The sequence below is a fragment of the Drosophila yakuba genome, chromosome X (assembly GCF_016746365.2).
Source record: "Drosophila yakuba strain Tai18E2 chromosome X, Prin_Dyak_Tai18E2_2.1, whole genome shotgun sequence".
Lineage (NCBI taxonomy): Eukaryota > Metazoa > Arthropoda > Insecta > Diptera > Drosophilidae > Drosophila > Drosophila yakuba.
In genome coordinates this window covers 5939972-5960630 of record NC_052526.2, presented here as the reverse complement: position 1 = coordinate 5960630, position 20659 = coordinate 5939972, and the positions used below count along the sequence as shown (strand labels likewise).

General features: G+C 49.3%; 4 protein-coding genes across 5 annotated transcripts; 2 read left to right on the top strand and 2 right to left on the bottom strand.

Moving 5' to 3' along the window:
- Positions 1-736: 736 nt before the first annotated feature.
- Positions 737-6453, bottom strand: LOC6524387 (tetraspanin-33). Its single transcript, XM_002100209.4, has 3 exons — positions 5807-6453; positions 5575-5745; positions 737-5379 (listed from the first exon to the last, which is right to left on the bottom strand). The coding sequence occupies exons 1-3, from the start codon at positions 6222-6224 to the stop codon at positions 5054-5056; spliced, it is 915 nt and encodes a 304-aa protein (XP_002100245.1). The 5' UTR covers positions 6225-6453; the 3' UTR covers positions 737-5053.
- Positions 6454-6540: 87 nt separating this feature from the next.
- Positions 6541-8869, top strand: LOC6524386 (seipin). Its single transcript, XM_039370231.2, has 3 exons — positions 6541-7289; positions 7489-7976; positions 8057-8869. Exons 1-3 carry the CDS (start codon positions 7006-7008, stop codon positions 8392-8394), a joined length of 1110 nt encoding a protein of 369 aa, XP_039226165.1. The 5' UTR covers positions 6541-7005; the 3' UTR covers positions 8395-8869.
- LOC6524385 (polycystin-2) lies at positions 8802-11399 on the bottom strand. The gene is made up of 2 exons (XM_002100207.3): positions 10266-11399; positions 8802-10206 (listed from the first exon to the last, which is right to left on the bottom strand). The coding sequence occupies exons 1-2, from the start codon at positions 11202-11204 to the stop codon at positions 8881-8883; spliced, it is 2265 nt and encodes a 754-aa protein (XP_002100243.3). The 5' UTR covers positions 11205-11399; the 3' UTR covers positions 8802-8880.
- An 82-nt stretch (positions 11400-11481) lies between these two features.
- Positions 11482-20598, top strand: LOC6524384 (phosphatidylinositol 4-kinase alpha). Of its 2 annotated transcripts, XM_039370188.2 has the most exons (11): positions 11482-11772; positions 12293-12506; positions 12561-13622; positions 14175-14234; positions 14669-15170; positions 15249-16235; positions 16306-18110; positions 18181-19097; positions 19168-19356; positions 19427-19673; positions 19745-20598. In XM_039370188.2, the coding sequence occupies exons 1-11, from the start codon at positions 11677-11679 to the stop codon at positions 20128-20130; spliced, it is 6465 nt and encodes a 2154-aa protein (XP_039226122.1). In that variant the 5' UTR covers positions 11482-11676; the 3' UTR covers positions 20131-20598. The 2 variants fall into 2 exon arrangements, with proteins under 2 accessions (XP_039226122.1, XP_039226126.1); XM_039370192.2 differs by lacking the exon at positions 14175-14234.
- Positions 20599-20659: the final 61 nt, after the last annotated feature.

Here is a 20659-nt window from a genome sequence, read left to right as displayed (position 1 = left end):
AGTGGGCTCCAAGACAAAACAGGAGCTGCCACTTCTTTAGCCTTTTGTGAATCGTTGGATGAATTGCGCAAGAAGATAACTATATATGATAAAGTAAAGATATCTGATCAACGGGTGGCTGCTGCAAACGTGGATAGTTCGAGTAATGTAAAAATGATTAAATCAACAAACCTTCAGCAACGACCTACAGCTGTGCGTTGTTACAATTGCCGAAAATTGGGGCATATAATGAGCGAGTGCAGACGCCCAAAGAGACCTGAAGGTGCCTGCTTCAACTGCTACAGCCAGGACCACAAATACCAGGACTGCCCGAGGAAGAGGGGCGTCACTACCGTAGCAGCCATGCAAGATGGGGAACTATCGGACACTGATGACCTGGCAGCGGTTCAATCGGTTAAGTTATGATTTCTTTATGGTGAAGAGAGGTGTATTACTGTTTTAAGTTTATTTGACACAGGAAGTCCAGTAAGCTTTATTCAAAAATCTTTAGTTCCAAATAATGTTAAATTAAAATCTCAAAGAAGTAAATACCATGGAATAGGTGGACAACAAATATTAATTTTTGCAAAAATTGAATGCAGTGTATATTTTCATAAAAAAGCTTATAAAGTTAGTTTATTAGTTGTAGAAGACACATTATTACCATTACCTACCTTACTAGGGCGAGATTCACTTAAAATAATGGAAGTCCAATTAGTACATAAGAAACAGATAAATGCGGAATATAATTTTTCAAATAAAAATATTAATAACGACAGTAATAACAAGTTTTCTGCATCTCTTTTCACCAGTAAATATATAACCCATTACAATAAGAAAACTAATATAAATAATTCTAGTTGTTTAAGTAAAAATAAGTTGAATAACCAAAAACTAAATAATCAAAAGGATATAAATAGTTACCAACAAAGTAATCAATTAGAAGTAGAACAATTTTTTAGTAACTATGCAGGATATATTGAAGAAGAGTTAAAGGAACTAATTAGTGTAGGAAACGGATTCGGAAAAGATTATGAAGAAAAATGTAGTGAAATAGTAAAAACTCATTATTTAAGTAAAAATTTAGATTATAAAAAAGCTCCTATATATCAGATGACTATTAGAGTTACAGATACTACACCCTTTCATTGTTCACCTAGGCGTTTGTCATACTATGAAAAAGAGAAAGTAGGTGAAATAATTGATGATCTTCTTAAGAAAAATGTTATTAGAAAAAGTAAATCTCCTTATGCATCTCCCATAGTTTTGATTAAAAAGAAATCTGGTGAACTTAGAATGTGCGTAGATTATAGAGGACTTAATAAGCGAATAGTTAAAGATAATTTCCCATTACCGTTAATTGAAGATTGCTTAGAGTACTTAGAAGGCAAGATATGTTTTTCAATAATGGATTTTAAGAGTGGCTTCCACCAAATAGGCGTAGATTCACAGAGTGTACCGTTTACCTCATTTGTAACACCCCATGGGCAATATGAATATTTAAGAATGCCATTTGGCTTAAAAAATGGATCAGCTATTTTTCAAAGATTTATTACAGAAGTATTAGTGGACTTTATTCAAAACAAGCAAATAGTAGTGTATATGGATGATATAGTGATAGCTACCAAAACTGTAAAGGAACATTTAGAAATCCTAAAGAAATTATTAGATCGTATTAGTGAGAACAACCTAGAGATTAACCTAAAAAAATGTGAATTTTTAAAACCTGAATGTGAGTTCCTTGGCTATAAAATCAACCGTAGTGGAATTACACCTAGTGAAGCACACCTAGATGCTTTAAAAAATTTCCCTATACCGCAAAATTTAAACACCCTTCATTCGTGCTTAGGATTCTTCTCATATTTTAGGCGTTTTGTATTATCCTTTGCAAAAATTGCAAAACCTTTAACGGATTTATTAAAACAAGGAGGCCCATTTCCACTTAATGAAGAACAACTAGGAGCTTTTAAATCGTTGAAAACCGTATTATCGAATCCTCCAGTATTGGCTATCTTTAACCCTAATCGTGAGACTGAACTTCATACAGATGCTAGCTCGCATGGCTTTGGAGCCGTCCTTATGCAGAGACAAGATGATGGCAAGATGCATCCAGTATCGTTTTATTCAGGTAAAACTAATGCAGCTGAGTCTAGGTATCATAGTTTTGAATTGGAAACCCTAGCGATTATTAATGCATTACGTCGATTTAGAGTTTATTTAGAGCATAGGCATTTTAAAATAGTGACAGATTGTAATTCTTTAGTGCAGACACTGAGTAGGAAAGCCATAAACCCTAAGATAGCGAGATGGTCATTGGAATTGGAGAATTATGATTATTCTATAGTTCATAGACCTGGTGTTAATATGCCTCATGTTGATGCGTTGAGTAGACAAGTTCAAGTATTAGATGCACTTAGAGAAAATAGTGATAACGCCATAGAGTCCCTAGCGAAACCCCTGATGAGTAGTGAACATAGTGATAATACCGTAGAGTCCATAGCTAAATCCATAGGGAATAATAGGAACTTAGAGAGTAGAGTAGGAAATAGGAGATACATGCCGCATTGTGAAAGTAGAGATGAGACTCAGTCAAATATATCAGAAGACCATAATTTTAGCATAGAGGATAGTAAAGACAGCTGGGGTGGTGTCCCAAATGAATTGGAGTTTAGAGAAAAATCCATAGTAGAGTCGATTAAAGTAGTGGGGGTAGTAGGAGCAACACCTAGGGATATTGACCTTATATTGCAAACTGAACAAATGCGTGACCCTGAAATAATTAAGATAAGAACAGCCGTGGAGGAAGGTAGTTGCACTTCATTTGAATTAGTAGATGGCGTTATTTATAAAAAGAATAGTGACGAATCCTTATGTCTGTATGCTCCGAGTTGCATGGAAGAACAAATAATTAGGTTATCACATGAAAAATTAGGCCACCTAGCTGCTGAAAAATGTGTAAAGGATTTAAAGAGAAACTATTGGTTCCCAGCTATGAGTAGTAAAGTAGGAAATTTTATAAGAAATTGTTTACCGTGTATATTGCATTCAGTACCGAAAACCATTCATAATCGTACACTCCATAGCATTCCAAAGCCGTGTATACCTTTCCATACTATTCACATAGATCATTTAGGACCGTTACCAAGCATACATTCAAAAAGAAAACACCTCCTTGTTGTCATAGATTCATTTACGAAATTTGTTAAGCTATTTCCAGTAAATAGCACTAGTACTCGTGAAGCAAAAGATTCACTTAGTAGGTATTTTGACTTCTATAGCCGTCCAAAACGAATTATTTCTGACAGGGGATCTTGTTTTACCTCCCTAGAGTTTTCGACCTTTCTTCAAGAACGTGAAATAGAGCATATCAAGGTGGCTACAGGCGCACCTCAAGCCAATGGGCAAGTAGAGAGAGTGAACAGAATCTTAACACCTATGTTAGGTAAATTATCAGAGCCAATAGAGCAGGCGGATTGGTATAAGTTATTAAATAAAGTTGAGTTTGCCATTAATAATTCCATTCATAGTAGTACTCAAGAATCACCTAGTATTCTATTATTTGGTGTTAGTCAAAAAGGCCCTATAGTTGATGAATTATCAGAATACATTGAGGACAAGTTTAATTTAGAGCAAAAAGACTTAGATAGTATCCGTTTAAAGGCTAATAGGAATATACAGCACTCACAATATAAGAATGAGCAATATTATGCAAAGAAACATAAAGCCCCTCTGGAATATAAAGTCGGAGATTTTGTAGCTATACGAAATATTGATACAACACCTGGAGTTAATAAGAAATTCGCACCCAAGTATCGCGGCCCTTATAAAGTAAATAGAGTATTTGAAAATGACCGTTATGAAATTGTTGATGTAGATGATTGTCAATTAACCCAATTACCATTTAAGAGTATATTAGAACCAGCGAGATTGAAACATTGGAAAACCGTTGTAAACCATACTATAGCATTACTATTGTAGATCGAGGTCGATCATAAGTCAGGTAGGCCGAATGTAAACTGTATATAATTGTAAATACTAAATAACTAAATATCGATAGAATTAATTGAATAGATTTAAGAATGAACGATAGTATCATCGATATATCGAATGTAGAGAAGGGATCGAGAAGTTGAAGGAGAAACATCGTTAATAAAGAATATATAAAATTGTTACAAAATATAAATTAAAATGTTGCTGCGAACTATAAACTTAAGTACGTTAAATGGCACAATAAAAAGTTAAATGAGGAAAAAACTTATTATATTTCTGATTTTACAACTCTGCTTTCAAGATAAGCAGCTTTTTTTTTCCTAATTCTGCCCCAAATATACCAAAAAGGTATGTAAAATACCAAACAAACCGCGTTTTTTGACATTTTAGCATTTCCTTCAAATTGTAAACTTTGTTGAATTAAGTTTTATTTGTTGATTTACTTTGTGTTCTATTATCGTACATCTACAGAATTAGGTCTCTAGATTAATAATACATTCAGAAATTGTTCGATTAATAGATATTCAAGATTTGTGCGCCCTGTGGGTTGCGTTTCCCTAGAAAGCACGTACATATAAATAAATGCATCCGGATTAAGCAAGTTATTCACTAGCATAATGCATATGGCGCTTGAGATTAGAATAAGTATACGTTTTAAGATGGGTTTACAAGTACGAGTATATACAGCCACTCAGTCGATTGCAACAAAAGTTGGGGAATGAGTAATTTGGCATCAAAACATGTGAGGAAATAGGAAATGAAGCATTTAAATTGTGCTCTAGGTATTTAAAAAAGCATATAAAAAAAGGATAATATTGCACCTTGAAAAATTCATAAGTAAGTAAGTAAGGGGAATGGGAAAATACAAGTCTCACTTACATTACGACTATCATATACTATTGGAGCTTACGTCTACATATGTATAATATTCTGCTTACTACTGGACTTCAGTTCCATAACGTTCACTGACTTTTCATTGCTGGTCCGTCCGTCCGCACATGAGTGATGTACAAACCAGGAGATTCTGGGAGTACATTGTTCAGGAGTGGTTGTAGGGCCCGTAAAACTCGGGCTGTCCCGGATCTCACGCCAGCCAACGCAACTTTTGCAGCTCGATTTGGCCCTCCAGCGTCTTGGCCAGGTAGATGACCAGCAGCTGGATGAGGGCGATGCCCAGGGCATTGCCGGCAATCACGTACAGATTGTGCTCGGCCCAAACTCTCACGATCTCTATGCAGCCGCTGGTCCAGATGCGTTTCCTGGCCTCCGGAACGGGCGCCTCTTGGACGCCGTAGCCGCACATGATGTTCACCAGGCCGGAGGATATGTCGGTGGCATTGATGCAGCAACTGTAGGGCACTCCACACTTCTCCACCGACGGCGAGCTGCAGTTGAAGTACTCGTTTTTGCCTGCAATTAAGATGGGCTGTTAATACGAATTTCTAGCGATTCAACTCAAGTTCCCTGAGGCTTTGCAAACATTTCATGCGACTCCCTAATAGAAACGCAACGAATGAGACTTCCTGCTTCCAGATGCATATGCCTGGTGCATTTGTATCAGTGAATTGCTTGCGATGCTCAGTGATTCACGCAGCATTAACTCACTCCAGTCCTGGTAGCCCGAGTTGCTGAGGCCACAGCACTTGAACTCCTGCTGGGCAAAGTCAATGAAGTTCTGCAGGTCGGGATCGTCGCGGTACGAGTGGATTATCTTGCCCGTGAACTGCTTCTCCAGGAAGGTGTTCATGTACTGCGGGCAAACGAAGCAGATGATGGCTGTTGGGCAGATGAAGAGAGAAAGTTAATGACAAACGACATCCACGAGGGCGTGACTCACCGATAGCCATCTCCAACAAGAAGAAGAGCAGCAAGCACAAGGAGTAGAACTTCAGCAGGAAGGTGTTCTCGCGCAAAGCGCCCAAACAGCCAGAGAAGCTGACCAGAAAGATGACCATGCCGGCCAGTATCATCACCAGTGAGATGTTGAGGAAGACATCGTAGAAGTTCTCCAGTCGCACTGACCCGTTGGCCTCCTCCCACTTGTCCTTGAAGGCGTAGACGCCAATGCCAAGGAGCAGGCCGCTGAATAGCCAGAACACGAAGTTCAGCAGGAAGATCATGTACTTGACGCACTGGCTCACGTAGGTGAAGTGGTGCGGATGCATCACCTCGTGCACCTCGATGCCGCTGTAGCCATGTCCCCCGGCCACGCCGACGCCCCCGATGCCAGCGCCCTGATAACGGTAGTTGCTCATCCTCAACCTTTAACCTGTATTTCTATCTGTATCTCTATCTGTATCCTTATCTTGAACCTTAAATGCACTCTATGTGCACGGTATGATTTCACTTTTCACCCGAGTCTCGTTTATCCAATCCGCAGCGATAGTGCCAGTAGCAATTAATTAATCGATCGCTTAATTAATCTATCTGTATTTATCTAATCTCCGTTTAATAAACACAACGCTTTTGCACGAAAAACAAAGTGTACAAACAATGAAACACTATCGGTTGGCTGCGTATCGGCTGTGTTATCGATAGACGATAGTCGCGCACAGCTGTTCGCAACTACACTGAGCAGCAAAACTGCGCAACAAGTTGAGCAAACTTTCTGCGACACAAACGCAAATTTGTTTTCTGCTTAAATCGCGATTTGGCGCCTTCACAAGCAAACGGTTGGCTGTGTTGGCCAGTGTAGTGGGCACTCTATCACTATCAGTATCACTCCGCAAGCGAAAGCCATAAAAATTGGAAACCAAATCGTTTCGGCACTGACCTTTGAGCCGCTGGTACAACGTCTGGGCTCGTCGTGGATGGCTGGATCCCAGCCATTGCGCCACATATGAATCAGTCGATCGAGGAGCCCATGCAAATCTCGGGAAGAGCGGACTTGGTCACTATCGGGCACTATTGGCAATTGGAAATCTTGGAGAATCGGGAAACGATAAGCAATCGTTTCTGCTGATAACGCAGCGAATACAAAACACTTGGCCCGGCTTATTGCTGTTCCAGTTGCAGCTAGTGCTCCACTGCTCCACCATGAACATCCTGCTGCGCTTCATAGTCTTCTGCCTGGATCCACTGGGTCTGGGCCGTCGCTTTCTCATCCGGCCGGCCGTCAATCTGAGCTGGAATGTCTACGATCGCGTCCGCAGCAAGGCGGACGAGAAGGTGGGCACCGTGCGGGAGCTGGTCCTCCGGCTGGGCCTGATCGCCTTCGCCGTGGTGCTCATCATCTGGCTGGCGGTCTTCATGTACGCCGCCTTCTACTACGTCTACATGCCGGCCATATCGCACACCCGCCCCGTCCACATGCAGTTCAAGTGAGTGGTGGTAGCCCCTAATCTGGAGGTACTGCACATCGGCTGGCTATCTAAATGGTTCCATAAATACAGTCCTAATCTGCCAATTTAGTACTTTGTTATCGCGTCATTGTCAAGTTGCTTGATTCATAGTCAGCCGTTCTAGACTTAGTACCCTTAGTATGTGAATGCAAATAATATCGTTGAATATATCCCACAGAACCTGCTTGGAGACCAGCACGCCCTGCACCTTTCCGCACGCCCACGTCTCGCTGACGAAGAAGCAGCAGCTCCTGATGGTTGGCCAGGCGTACAAGGTGATCGTGAACATCGACATGCCCGAATCGCCACAGAATCTGGAGCTGGGCATGTTCATGGTGTGCGCCGAGATGCGGGACTACGACTCGATGTTGCGTGGCCACTCCTGCCGCTCGGCCATGATGCGCTATCGCTCGCCACTGATACGCATGATCTCCACGTGGGCATTGAGTCCGCTGTATGTGCTCGGCTGGAAGGAGGAGTTCCAGCAAGTGCCGGTGGAGATATTCTCGCGCTACCTGGAGGAGCGGCAGCATCCCATTACGGATGTCTATGTGGAGATACAGTCGCAGAAGATCCAGTTCTACACGGTGACGCTGCACATTGTCGCCGATTTTACCGGCCTGCGGTACATCATGTTCAACTGGCCAGTGCTATCGGCCATAGTGGGTATGTTGGCGCTTCTGCTCTCTTGGCTATGCATTTGGAGAACGCCCGCTAATCCTATGCGTTTCCCATTTCCTTTTCAGCCATTAGCACCAATCTGTTCTTTATACTGGTCGTCTTTCTGCTCAGCTGGTACCACTGGTCCGACGCCAAGTGGCTGCACAGCATGCAAATCAAGTACGCCCGCCTCACGAAGTCGCTCGAACCCGGCGTAATCCTCTCCAGAGCGAGCAGCCTGCGGGATGACGACGATCTGGTTGCCTACAGTGATAAGTCCGACATTGCGGACGTGGGCGGTGACACGCTGAGCGACGTGGATGCCGATGATTTGGTGTTGGTGAAGAAGTCCGGCAGCGGCAAGCGGGAATCGCCCGATGCACTGCGTAAGCGTCAATCGAAGAAGACCACCGCGGACCATTGAAAAGTGAAGGAGGTGAGATGATATCATATGAAATGAGATGCGATGAGACGAAGGAAGGACCACCATTTACCACCGAAGGCTAGACCACCGCCCATGCGACGCTTGAGCCAAAGACTAAATAGATTTAGGACTAAGTTAGTGAACACAGCTGCCAGCTGAAGTATTCCGGCGGATTAGCCCACAGAGCTCTGCTTGTGCTTCAAGCAGCCAACACTAGTTCGACATTAGCTGGATGTAGATGTATAGATGTATAGGTATTATTGCCCCGTATATACACTTTTATGCTGTACAGAAGAAGCTTTGTACATTGATGAACTTGCCATTTCCCTGTACATTACTCGCAGTTGGGAACTGCATTCCACTGAACTATGTTACCATTGCACTAAGCTTAAGAAGAAATCATTCCATTTGAGATGAGATTGTGTATATGAATTTTACACTAATTAAACTGTTTCTCTTGAGATTTTCCAAGCAACATAATCATCTTTAGGCTTCAGCCTCGTCCTGGCTCCTATTCTTCTTCGGTGGCGTTCCCTCTGGCTCCCAATCCGCCTCCGGATCTGGTGCTTCCGGCTGCGCCTGCTGTGCCTGCTGCCAAACAACGTCGTCGTCGAAGAGGTACATGTTCAGCAAGATGAGCTGCGTGCTGAGCACATTGCCCACGTTGACCAACTTCTCGCCGCGATCCTTGTACGCCAGCAGGGCATCCTCGGCCGTTTCTGGGCTAGCCACTTGGTAGTAGCCCTGCCGCTGCCTCTCCCTCATCGCGCGTCTCCTGTCCATCGAATCCAATTTCCGGCTCACGTTTTCCGCCACCGTACGACCCCTACGCACGTAGTTCCTGCGAAAGCAGGGCAACTTGTGGAAACAGCCACAGAGGCCGGAGAACTCCACATGCAGGAACTCAAAGAAACTGATGCGATTCTCCTTCTCCGCGTCCCTAATGGTCTTGGCCAACGTGAAGTAGTCGTTGATCAGGGACACAAAGACGTTGATCAGCAGCACAATGATGACGAAGGCCAGCACGCCGTAGAGTAGAATGCCCAGCCACTTGCCGCCGTGGAAGAGCTCCGACGGCTTCACCTGAGCACTGAAGCCGAAGGAGAAGCACATGCACATCACCATGCTCTTCACAAAGTCGTTGAAGTTGCTGCTGTTGTTCCCATTGATGGTGACCACCGCGAAGCAGAAGCCAATCAGGAAGATGACAATGGCTATTGCGGTGCTGGCCACCGCAGCCCACGCCGAGTAGAGTGTCCGGGTGAACAGCTGGAAGACACTGGAGAACTGCAGCACACGCCACAGCCGCAGCGTGGTTATGCATATCAAGATGCCGATCGTGATCGTGGTGAACTGATGCAAGCGCGATGGTCGCCGGAAGTCGATGAACTCCATCTTGCTGGCGCCCTCCACCTTCTTCATCATGCTGGCCACCAGCGACTCGCGCAGCACCACCAGCACCATCACCATCAGGTTCACCAGGAAGATGAACAGATCCAGCTTGTTCCAAATGCTCTTCAGCAGGTGCGGCTCGTACCACAACTTGACCGCCAACGTTTGCGAGAACAGAATGAAGACCACCACGTAGATGAGCAGGGCCAGTAGTCCCGTGTAGGGCATCTGGTCCACGTCCTCCAGCAGCTTGGCGCTCTCCACCTGCACGTCGGGCACAATGCCGCCGAAGGGCGTCTTCTCCACGCGCAGCGTGCAGATACTGAACAGATTCACGTCCACGTTGTACAGCGTGAAGTCGATGAACACCGCCGAGGTGTTCAGCGTCAGCCAATGGTACTCGATGAGGTAGTCGATGACCTGGCGAAGATGTTCCATATGGATTTCTGGATTAACCATGTTACTAAGTAACCACGTACCTTCATGCTATTCGCCGCGCTCCTGGCCAGCAGACTGACGTAGCCCGCCAGCTCCGGATAGCTGTTGAGCGAGCCGACGTGGTTGAAGTTCAGGAGCAAGGCGTCCAGGAACTCGAAGCTCAACTTGACGGGTATCCAGGGCTCGTAGATGCGCCAGTACTTGTCGGCGTAGTGGAGTTTCCGGTACGGCAGCTGCCAGTCAGGCATGTAGTGCATTTCGGAGAACTTTGGCGTTTCCAGGCCAATTTCCGGATTATCAACGCGCAGCTGGCGCAAGCGAATCACGCCCAGGAGCACCGACTGCTCGGCGTGCACCCAGCCGGGCGCACTGCCTTTGGTGGAATTCGAGTTGAAGGCGATCACCAGCGTGGACTCGATGAAGTCGAAGAGCTGATTGAGGAAGTACACCTCCTTGAGGCCCGTGTAGTCCGTGTGGTTGTACATGAGCAGATCCGTGATGCTGCGCGTGTTGTGGTAGAGCGTCTGGTCGCGCGTCACCAGCACCAGGCACATCAGGCAGAGGAAGTACTGGCCGTAGGTGAACAGGTCCAGCGCGATCATCTTGTACTGCTCGTTGAGGCTCCAGTTCCGGTAGCGCGACGATAGCATCAGATTGGAGCGCTGGCTGCTCAGGCGCTGCTTCAGGAAGTCGCGGCGATCCTCCTTCTCCTGCTTCTCATCCTTCTCATCCTTGTCACTGCGCGGCGGAATGTAGATGCGCGGCGGCCACAACATGCGGTCGAGCGAGAGGATCACGAACTTGATGGGATCTGCGATGAGGTACTGGAAGATCAGCACTATCACCATGCTGACCAGCATGGTCTTGAACTTGACGTCCTCGTGCTTGAAGCCCGCGAACACCGCGATGGCTATCATGCAGCATATTATGATGGCCACCGTGATCGCGAACATCGCCCAATGTGCTTTTTTCACTCGCATTTTAAACTTTTTCGGTTTTTGAACTGATATATTCGTGATTCTCAGGCGTTTCACTGGATTTTAATCGACAATCAACTCGTTACGTAAGGCAAAAGGATTGCTTTAGACTGAAACACGAACTTTTCAAATTTTCAGTTTTCAAATGTGTAACGTACTTTTGTCAGCATATGGGTTAATTTGAAAACTCTTGCGACACGACATGGGCTAAACGGCTGAGTCTCGCGCATTTCGCTGCGAACGGCGAACGGCATTTGCGGGCAAACGCGCGCTGGTCACACTAGCAGCAAAGTAAAATAAAAAATAGTTTTATTTAATTTCTTGCGAGCGAGCCACAATGATGACGAACGCCTAGCGCGATTCACCAAAACGACCAACTGCACCGAACCCAAATCGAAGCGAAATAAACGAAACGACAGGAACTTACGGAGGAGCAGGTGGCCGCCAGTTAGAGCAGCACCGAGCAGCGGCAACCATGACGATGACCGCCTCGGATAAATACTCGTACCAGCGCACCGTGCTCTGCCTGGCCCGCGTTCTGGCGGGGATTCAGCCCACTCCCTGGGAGAAGGTACATGTCCGCCTGCCAGCAACCCCACCCCACACCACACACCCCTGCCCCCCTGGCAATCGACTTTTCGCACTGACCTTGAGCGGCGGCCATAAAACAGACATGCGTGGGCGCCCAGGGGGCGGTGGTGCGGTGTGATGGGGTGGTGGGTCGGTGGGGCAGCCTTGCCATTCGCAGGAGCCCCACTCCCACACAATGCCAACTTCGCGACAGTGTCATTCGAGTATCAACGGTGCAGCGAATCTTCTGCTCCAGCTGTTGCTCACTGAAATGCTCACATGAGAGCCACGAGAGTGATGATTCAGAAGTGCCTCTCATCACGGGCACGACGGGAGTTGTCTTCACATCCATGGAGCTCAACTCTCAGTTGAGCTGAACCTATTAGTGAGCCCACTGCTGGAGTAGCAGCACAAAGATTATAAGCTGTGCGAGATCACTGAGTGCACACATAGGTCGTGGCATAAGTATTATAACATGACTAACTAATCTATGGCTTCTTCTTGCGCCCACCCGCCCACAGGTGCAGACCCTGTTCCGGTATTGTCCGCAGGAGAATGCAGCCGGAGTGTTTTGCCTGGACACGCGGGCCCAGGATGCCGTGATTGCGCTGGGCATCTACTTTCTGGAGAGCGGCTGCCAGCACGAGGGCCAGATTGTGCCCTATCTGCTGCGTCTGGCCAAGTGCCTGCCCAAGGCCGTCTGGATTGACGATGCGCGAAGCACAAAAGTCGAACGTAAGTCCTTGCTAGTGCTGGTTTATCCTGGTAATAACCATTGCCATCTTGCAGGCGTGCGCATACCGTCGGCGGAGAAGTTCAGCTTCTGTTTGAACACCCTGCTGTCGGACATAGCGGCCAAATGTCCGGATTGCCGCGAGGAGATCATCCTCAATCAGGTGGAAACGCTGAGCGCTCTGGCCAACATAGTCAAGTCGAGCAGAGACAGCAGCTCGGCGCCGCCGCCCATTATCCTGTGCAAGGCGACGGTGCCGCTGCTCTTCGGCCTCGCCCGTTCGATGGGTCGCTATGCCAGCAACGATCCGCCGCTGCTGTGCCGCATTTTCCCGCCCGAGCTGCTGCCCATCCAGAAGAGCGGTGGCCGCGACGGCACCGGCTCCAACAGCAGCGCCAGTGGCACCTGCGGCGGCTCCTTCAGCAGCAGCGAGCGCTTGGCGGCCACGCATCACTTCCGACCCATCATACCGCGCTCCATGTCCGGCAGTCTGGCGCAGGCCCAGAACGCCAGCTACGATGATGGACGGCAGCGGTCCGCGGGTGGTAAGCCCAGCAAGCCCTCGCTGCACAGCTACTTCTCGGTGCCGTACGATCCGCGGACGCACTTCTTCACCCGCTACGGCTCCAGCTTCAACCAGTTCCCCAATATGCGTGTCTGCGAATCGCCGACGAAGGGCGGCCCACGACCGCTGTATCGAGTGCCACCGTTTCCCATCCAGCATCTGCAGACGATATTCGCGGTGTCCAAGAAGCTGCTAACCAAGGACACGCTGGAGCATCTCGATGAGCAGGCCAGCGATATATTCTCGCTGCACCAAATCAAGGGCTATTGCTACAAGAGCTTCTCGGAAACGCTGAACCTGGTGCTGGTCACCTTGCTGCGGGAACTGCTGCAGCATCAGGTGGACCTGCCGACGCCGTTCACCAAGGATGTGCAGGAGTTCGTGAAGCGGCTCTTCCTCAACGGGCAGACGGAGCTGCAGAACAAGCAACAGGATCAGGAGCGGGAGCGGCGCGAGGAGAACGGCATTGCGGTGGTCAACAAGTACAAGGTCAATGTGATGGCCAATGCGGCGTGTGTCGACCTGCTGGTTTGGGCCATTCGCGACGAAACGGGTAAGCGCAGATCCTCGCCGTGGAGCGCAGCGATCTTGAATTCCGGCTCAACGCTACGGCATTAATGCAAATGCGCAATGCAAATGCAATTGGCAATCCAAGCAGCAACTCATTGCAAAACAGATCGAAAGAGAGAGGGAGGGAAGTAGCTTGAGTGCCAGCTAGACGGAGAAAGTCAGATGCCCAAGTTCCATACTCCACAGCTCACAACTCATGGTCATGTTAGAACACTTGATGGTTTCCCAATCACTCTCACTCTAACTCTATTCTCTATAACTTTCGGTTGCAAATGCGATTATTGATGAGTGAAGAAGGAGGGTAAAGAAGCTACTTCCTTCTGGCGGAGAACATTCACCCAAGATCCCAGCATCCAGACATGGCATCCATTGTATCGCATTTAAGTTCGACATCTTATTGTTTCGCGGCGCAGAGGCTGCCCCTCTCTCTTTCCTCAGTTAGTTTTAGTTAATTTGCGATAATTTCTTTTAGTTTCTTATAGTTTGTTTGTATTGATTTTGTTTTTTGGTGGCCGGAACCCGGAATATGGTTCAGTTGACGTCGACTATAATGTGCCATCCCTGCAGAATGGCTTGCAATTTTTATTGAAGAAAGGTCAAGATCCAGGCAGTGTAATCCCCAAATAGTTTCGATTCTTGCACCCACAAAACTGATCGTTTTTTTGAGGGGGGAAACCATTTGAAACAGCTTTCTTACTAATACTCCAATTGAAAACACAACAATCTCGTTTCGTTGCGTTTCGTTTTGTTTATTTTCATTTCGGTACACTTCGATTAATTGGCTTCTTGTATGCGTGGATTCCCTCTTAACTGGACAACTTACTCAATATTTAATACGTCGGTTTTGTGGTTTATTGTTAATTGCCTGGCCAACGTTCGCTGCATGCTGCAACAGCTCCACACCCACATCCTCATCCTCATCCACATCCTTCTGATCCTTTTTCTCGTTCCTCGTTCCCTTGTTTGCAAACTGCCAAACGCTGCCACTGCCGTTTAATAATTCAAACTTGCAACTGCTCCCAAAAACAGAGGCGGACAAGCTGTGCGGTCGACTGTCGCAGAAACTGAACCTGGAGCTCAGCCACAAGATCGTGATGGATCACATGCCGCTGCTGATGGTCTGCCTCGAGGGACTGGGCAAGCTGGCGCACAAGTTTCCCAACATTGCTGGCACCTCGATCTCCTATCTGCGCGACTTCCTTGTGGCGCCCAGTCCCATTCTGGGCAAGCTCCACGACCATGCCATGCAATCGCTGGCCCAGCAGAAGAAGGAGAAGGAATTGACGCCCTTCAAGATCGCCGTCCAGCACTCGGACTCCCGAACGGCGGTCGTCATCTACGGCGATAACCAGAAGCTGCCTGGCAGCGGCACCGGGCGCAGTGGTCATGCTGCATTCGAGTCACTGCGCGATGCGGCCATCGAGAATCTATCGATCGCCCTGAGGGCTGCCCACACACTGGACCAGTTCTGTGTGCCGGCTTTGGTGGCCAACGTGTCCAATCGACTCTTCACCGCCGAGAAGTCGGGCAGGTGGGTGCAAATGCATATCATGGAATATCATTGGACATCATGGGCAATAACTAACTCATCGGACGTTCCATGTTTCAGTGAATCGCAAGGCGAGTGCCACAAATCTAATCTGGTCAGCCTCAACATCATTGTGATGCTGGGCCACGTGGCCGTGGCGCTCAAGGACACCTCGAAGACCACACAGAACATCCTACAGTTCTTCATCCAGCGCTTCTGCAAGGTGCCCTCGGAGCAGAACGCCCTCATTGTGGATCAGCTGGGCTGCATGATCATCTCGCAGTGCGAGACGCATGTCTTCGATGAGATCATGAAGATGTTCTCGCGCGTCACCGTGCAATCGGCATCGTTGGCCTACACCTCGGATCCGGAGCACCGCAAGCAGTTCCATCACGTTTCGGATGCGGTGGTCAATGCATTGGGCAACATAGCGGCCAACATTCAGGGGGATGCCGAGATGCTGGAGCTGTTGGGCAAGCTGCTGGAGCTGTTCGTCCAGATCGGTTTGGATGGTGAGCGCAGCTACGACAATACACCGGGCGCCCAGAAGGCCAGCTCACGTGCTGGTAATCTGGGCATGCTGATACCGGTGATTGCGGTACTGGTGCGCCGCCTGCCGCCGATCAAGAATCCCCGCCAACGGCTGCACAAGCTCTTCAAGGACTTCTGGGCCTACTGTGTCGTCATGGGCTTCACTAACGCACGCCTTTGGCCAGCCGATTGGTACCAGGGTGTGCAGCAGATAGCGGCCAAGTCGCCGCTGCTCATCTCGCAGACCGCTCACAAGTCCGACATGCGGGAGCTCAACTACACGCTGGCCATCAAGAGCGACTCGGTGAACGAGCTGCGCAGCCAGATTCTGGTGCTGCTCGAGCACACGTCGGACAATGTGGCCACCGCGATCAACAAGCTCTCCTTTGCGCAGTGCACGTACCTGCTGAGTGTCTACTGGCTGGAGATGCTCCGCGTGGAGAATGCGGATGAGCCCAGTCTGGAGCCGATCATGAGCTACCTCTGCGACACGGCGCTGCAGCGGGACAAGACGGGCATCTGGCAGTGCGTCAAGTGGTAGGCATACTGCGTTTGCTGCTAGACTATGACTATGTGTGTGGCTAACCCATTCATCCTTGTTATTTAGCGTTGCGGACCAGGTCTTCGAGAAGTTCCGCAATGTTCTATACGCCCACGACGAGATCCGCGAAAAGGTGCTGGAGTCGCAGGCCACCCTGCTGCTGGTCTACTTCAATCACATCCACAAGCCCATCCAGGTGGTGGCCGATCAGTATCTCTCCTTCCTGGTTGATCGCTTTCCCCACTTGCTCTGGAATCGTCGCGTGCTGTGGTGCATGCTGGACATCCTGCAACTGCTGGCCTACTCCCTCAGTCTCGATCCCAACGAGGAGACGCCCACATTGCGCGTGGTCTCGACGCCCTACACGCTGCAGTTGATGGACTCGCTGCCGGCGCGAGAGCTGCGCCTCAAGGACTTCGCGGATCGGTGTCAGGGCATTGTGAACGAAGCCATGAAGTGGGCGCCGCGATCCACGCGCTCGCACCTGCAGGAGTACCCCAACCAGATACCCACGCCCGTGCTGGCGCACCACAGCGGCTTGGCGCTGGCCTTCGACTCGGTGGTGAGCAGCAGTGCCCTGCTCACGGGCACCATGAGCAAGCGGCCGAGCTGCGTGAACTCCGATACGCCGAGATTCGTGTCGGTCTTGTGCCTGCGCAGCAAATACGCCGGCGAGATAAGCGGCTTGTTGTCCGTGCTCAGTGAGAAGGACAAGGCCGGACTGGCGGATCGACTGGTCAGCGATGTGTGGGAGGCGTGTGCCGAGAAGAGCGACGCCCGTCATCGTGGCGCCCTTTGGCGGGCCACTGCCTATCTGATCATATGCTCGGAGATCAGCCGCAAACTGCTGCATGCGGTGGCCAGTTCGCAGCTGGAGCTGTTCACCGAGTCGGCAATGGAGACGGCCGTTGAGTGCTGGCAATGGGTGCTGACTGCCCGCCAGGATCTGGAGCTGTGCTTCATCCAGGAGATGGTCAGCGCCTGGCAGACGACATTCGAGAAGCGCATGGGCTTGTTTGCGTGGGAAACGGAGGTCACCAATCCCCTGGCCGCCTACGAAGGCTGCAAGCTGGTCAGCAAGCCCATACTGATCGCACCGCATCTGATTTGGCTGCAGTTGCTCTCGGAGATGGTGGACACAGCCAAGTATTGCAACCGGGACAAGGTGGAGATGTTCTGCCTACTGCTGCACCGATGTCTTCCCATTCTCAAGAGCAGCAAGCAGAACCGTCAGGTGTCCACCGTTGGCTGTCGCTTCAAGCTGCTGCAGTGCGGACTGTCGCTGCTGCAGGGCAACACCATTCCGAAGTCCCTCTCCCGAAATATTCTCCGCGAGCGTATATACTCCAATGCGCTGGACTACTTCTGCGGCCCAACCACGTGTCCAAATCAGAGCAGGGAGCAACTGCTGGAGGACATCATGATATTGCTGAAGTTCTGGCAAACGATGCGCAGTGAGAAGAAGCACCTGGTGACCTCCGAAGTGGGTGACTACGATCTGACAAATGCCTCGGTGAGCTCCACGCAAATGCTGGCCGTGCGCAATAATCCGGAAACGGCTTCACTGATCAGCGGCAGTGGCCTGGCCAACGACTATACGCGCTCCATGAGCGCCAGTGGCAATGCGGTGGGCATGGGCGTGGGCGCAGCTGGCGGCGGGAGCAGCAGTGGCTGGTACAACACCATTCCGCACTCCACGTCCACGCTGTCGAAACGTTCGAATCGCTCCAAGCGGCTGCAGTATCAGAAGGACTCGTACGACAAGGACTACATGAAAAAGCGCAGCATGATCCTTGAGCTGCTGGCCGTCGAGCTCGAGTTCCTCATCACCTGGTACAATCCCAATTGCCTGCCGGATCTTATGGTGCCAGGTGAGTTTAAATCACAGACACCCTTATTTCACATGCTTATCATTTACCCAATTCCCCATTGCCTTTGCAGGCGAAGAACAGATCACGGAGTGGCGCAACCGGCCGTACAAGCCGAACGTTTGGCGGGACTACGCCCGTCTCGCCTGGTGCTACAACCCGGCGCTGGCTGTCTTCCTGCCGCAGCGGATCAAGAACGCGGAGATTATCGATGAGGAGGTGTCGCGCCTGGTCTGCTCCGATCCCATAGCGGTGTGCCACATACCCGAGGCGCTCAAGTACCTGTGCACCACCAAGAACCTGCTGCTGGAGAGCCCAGATCTGGTCTACATACTCTCCTGGTCGCCAGTGACGCCGATCCAGGCGCTCGCCTACTTCTCGCGCCAATATCCATCGCATCCGCTGACCGCCCAGTATGCTGTAAAGACCCTGTCCTCGTATCCGGCGGAATCGGTGCTGCCGTATATACCACAACTGGTGCAGGCACTGCGCCACGACACCATGGGCTATGTGGTGGAGTTCATTAAGAATATATCGCGGCGATCGCAGATTGTGGCGCACCAGTTGATCTGGAACATGCAGACCAACATGTACATGGACGAGGATCAGCAGCACAGGGATCCCAATCTGTACGAGGCACTCGATCAGCTATCGCAAAGTATTATCGCCTCGTTTTCGGGTGCCGCCAAGCGATTCTACGAGCGCGAATTCGATTTCTTTGGCAAAATAACGGCCGTCTCCGGCGAGATTCGCTCGTTTGCCAAGGGCATTGAGCGGAAGAACGCATGCCTGGCGGCGCTCAGCAGGATCAAGGTGCAGGGCGGCTGTTACCTGCCCTCCAATCCGGAGGCCATGGTGCTGGACATCGACTACAGCAGCGGCACGCCCATGCAAAGTGCGGCCAAGGCGCCGTATTTGGCCAGGTTCCGCGTGTATCGTTGCGGCATCACGGAGCTGGAGACGCGCGCCATGGAGGTGTCCAATAATCCGGTACGCTTCTCTCCTTCCCCACATGGAACATTCCACATAGGCTTGGCTTTAATGTTTGGTTTACTCGCAGAACTCGCAGGAGGACGCCAAGATGACGCTGGGCGTGGAGTCCTGGCAGGCGGCCATTTTCAAGGTGGGCGACGATGTGCGCCAGGACATGCTGGCCCTCCAGGTGATCACCATCTTCAAGAACATCTTCCAGCAGGTGGGCCTCGATCTGTTTCTATTCCCCTACCGCGTTGTGGCCACCGCTCCAGGGGTAAGTCCTCCTTGACCACCTAGTCTTATAGTTGGGAACCCCAATTCATGTTTGCCCTGACTGATTCCAGTGCGGCGTAATCGAGTGCGTGCCGAATGCCAAGTCGCGGGATCAGCTCGGCCGACAGACGGACAGTGGCCTATCCGAGTATTTCCAGCATCAGTACGGCGACGAGAGCTCCAAGGAGTTCCAGGCGGCGCGCGCCAACTTTGTCAAGTCGATGGCGGCCTACTCGCTGATCGGTTATCTGCTGCAGATCAAGGATCGCCACAATGGCAACATCATGATCGACAAGGATGGCCACATCATACACATAGGTAAGCCAGCCAACGTGGTAACTTATGCCACATCATACACATCAACAGCTACAATATCGATTCATTTGCAGATTTTGGCTTTATGTTCGAGTCCTCGCCAGGCGGCAACATCGGCTTCGAGCCGGACATGAAGCTGACCGACGAAATGGTCATGATCATGGGCGGCAAGATGGACTCGCCGGCCTTCAAGTGGTTCAGCGAGCTGTGCGTGCAGGCCTTCCTCGCCGTTCGTCCGTACCAGAACGCGATCGTGTCGCTGGTATCCCTGATGCTGGACACTGGGCTGCCCTGCTTCCGCGGCCAGACGATCAATCTGCTGCGGCAGCGGTTCGTGGCCACCAAGAACAACAAGGAGGCGGCCGCCCACATGCTGGCTGTCATCCGTAACTCGTACCAGAACTTCCGCACGCGTACCTACGACATGATTCAGTACTACCAGAACCAGATACCCTATTAAACCCAAACACCAAACCCCAACCGCAACCCAAATTGCAGGCGGCGCTTCGTATTCGTTGTTCGTTGTTGGCCAAAAGACACTTAAAAAGATACACTACCCATAGCTCCCAACTGGAAATCTGTGAGCCTGCAAGCAGAATGTAATCCCGTATTCCCATCCTTCTATCCTCTTATCCGTATTATTAATGTTTTGTTGCCGTATTCGTATTCGTATTCCTTAACCCGTATTTTCCGAGTGTGTGTTTCTTTTTAATTTCGCGTACTTATAAGATGTTGAACTTTTTCCAAGATTTTACGACGCATATATACGTTATACAATATTTATAAATATTAAATCAATTATAGGGCAATATGTTATATAATGGTAAAACAAAACAAAACAAAGAAACGTATTATTAAAGGGAAGTGGATGTCGTTTTTGGTGGTTCCAATAAATAAAAGGTTTTCCTTGAGAAATTGCATATTGAAATTGATGCGGTTTTTCTATTATATTTATTATATATTTTTCTAGCATATTAGGATATAAATAA

Coding starts and splice junctions, on each gene's coding strand:
- LOC6524387 (XM_002100209.4), bottom strand. CDS start 6,224: ATGAGCAACTACCGTTATCAGGGCGCTGGCATCGGGGGCGTCGGCGTG. Junction 5,746..5,806: donor CTTGTTGGAGATGGCTATCG/GTGAGTCACGCC, acceptor TCTGCCCAACAG/CCATCATCTGCTTCGTTTGC. Junction 5,380..5,574: donor CTCGGGCTACCAGGACTGGA/GTGAGTTAATGC, acceptor TCTTAATTGCAG/GCAAAAACGAGTACTTCAAC.
- LOC6524386 (XM_039370231.2), top strand. CDS start 7,006: ATGAACATCCTGCTGCGCTTCATAGTCTTCTGCCTGGATCCACTGGGT. Junction 7,290..7,488: donor CCCGTCCACATGCAGTTCAA/GTGAGTGGTGGT, acceptor TATATCCCACAG/AACCTGCTTGGAGACCAGCA. Junction 7,977..8,056: donor AGTGCTATCGGCCATAGTGG/GTATGTTGGCGC, acceptor TTTCCTTTTCAG/CCATTAGCACCAATCTGTTC.
- LOC6524385 (XM_002100207.3), bottom strand. CDS start 11,204: ATGCGAGTGAAAAAAGCACATTGGGCGATGTTCGCGATCACGGTGGCC. Junction 10,207..10,265: donor GCGCGGCGAATAGCATGAAG/GTACGTGGTTAC, acceptor CATCTTCGCCAG/GTCATCGACTACCTCATCGA.
- LOC6524384 (XM_039370188.2), top strand. CDS start 11,677: ATGACGATGACCGCCTCGGATAAATACTCGTACCAGCGCACCGTGCTC. Junction 11,773..12,292: donor AGCCCACTCCCTGGGAGAAG/GTACATGTCCGC, acceptor ACCCGCCCACAG/GTGCAGACCCTGTTCCGGTA. Junction 13,623..14,174: donor GGCCATTCGCGACGAAACGG/GTAAGCGCAGAT, acceptor AATATGGTTCAG/TTGACGTCGACTATAATGTG.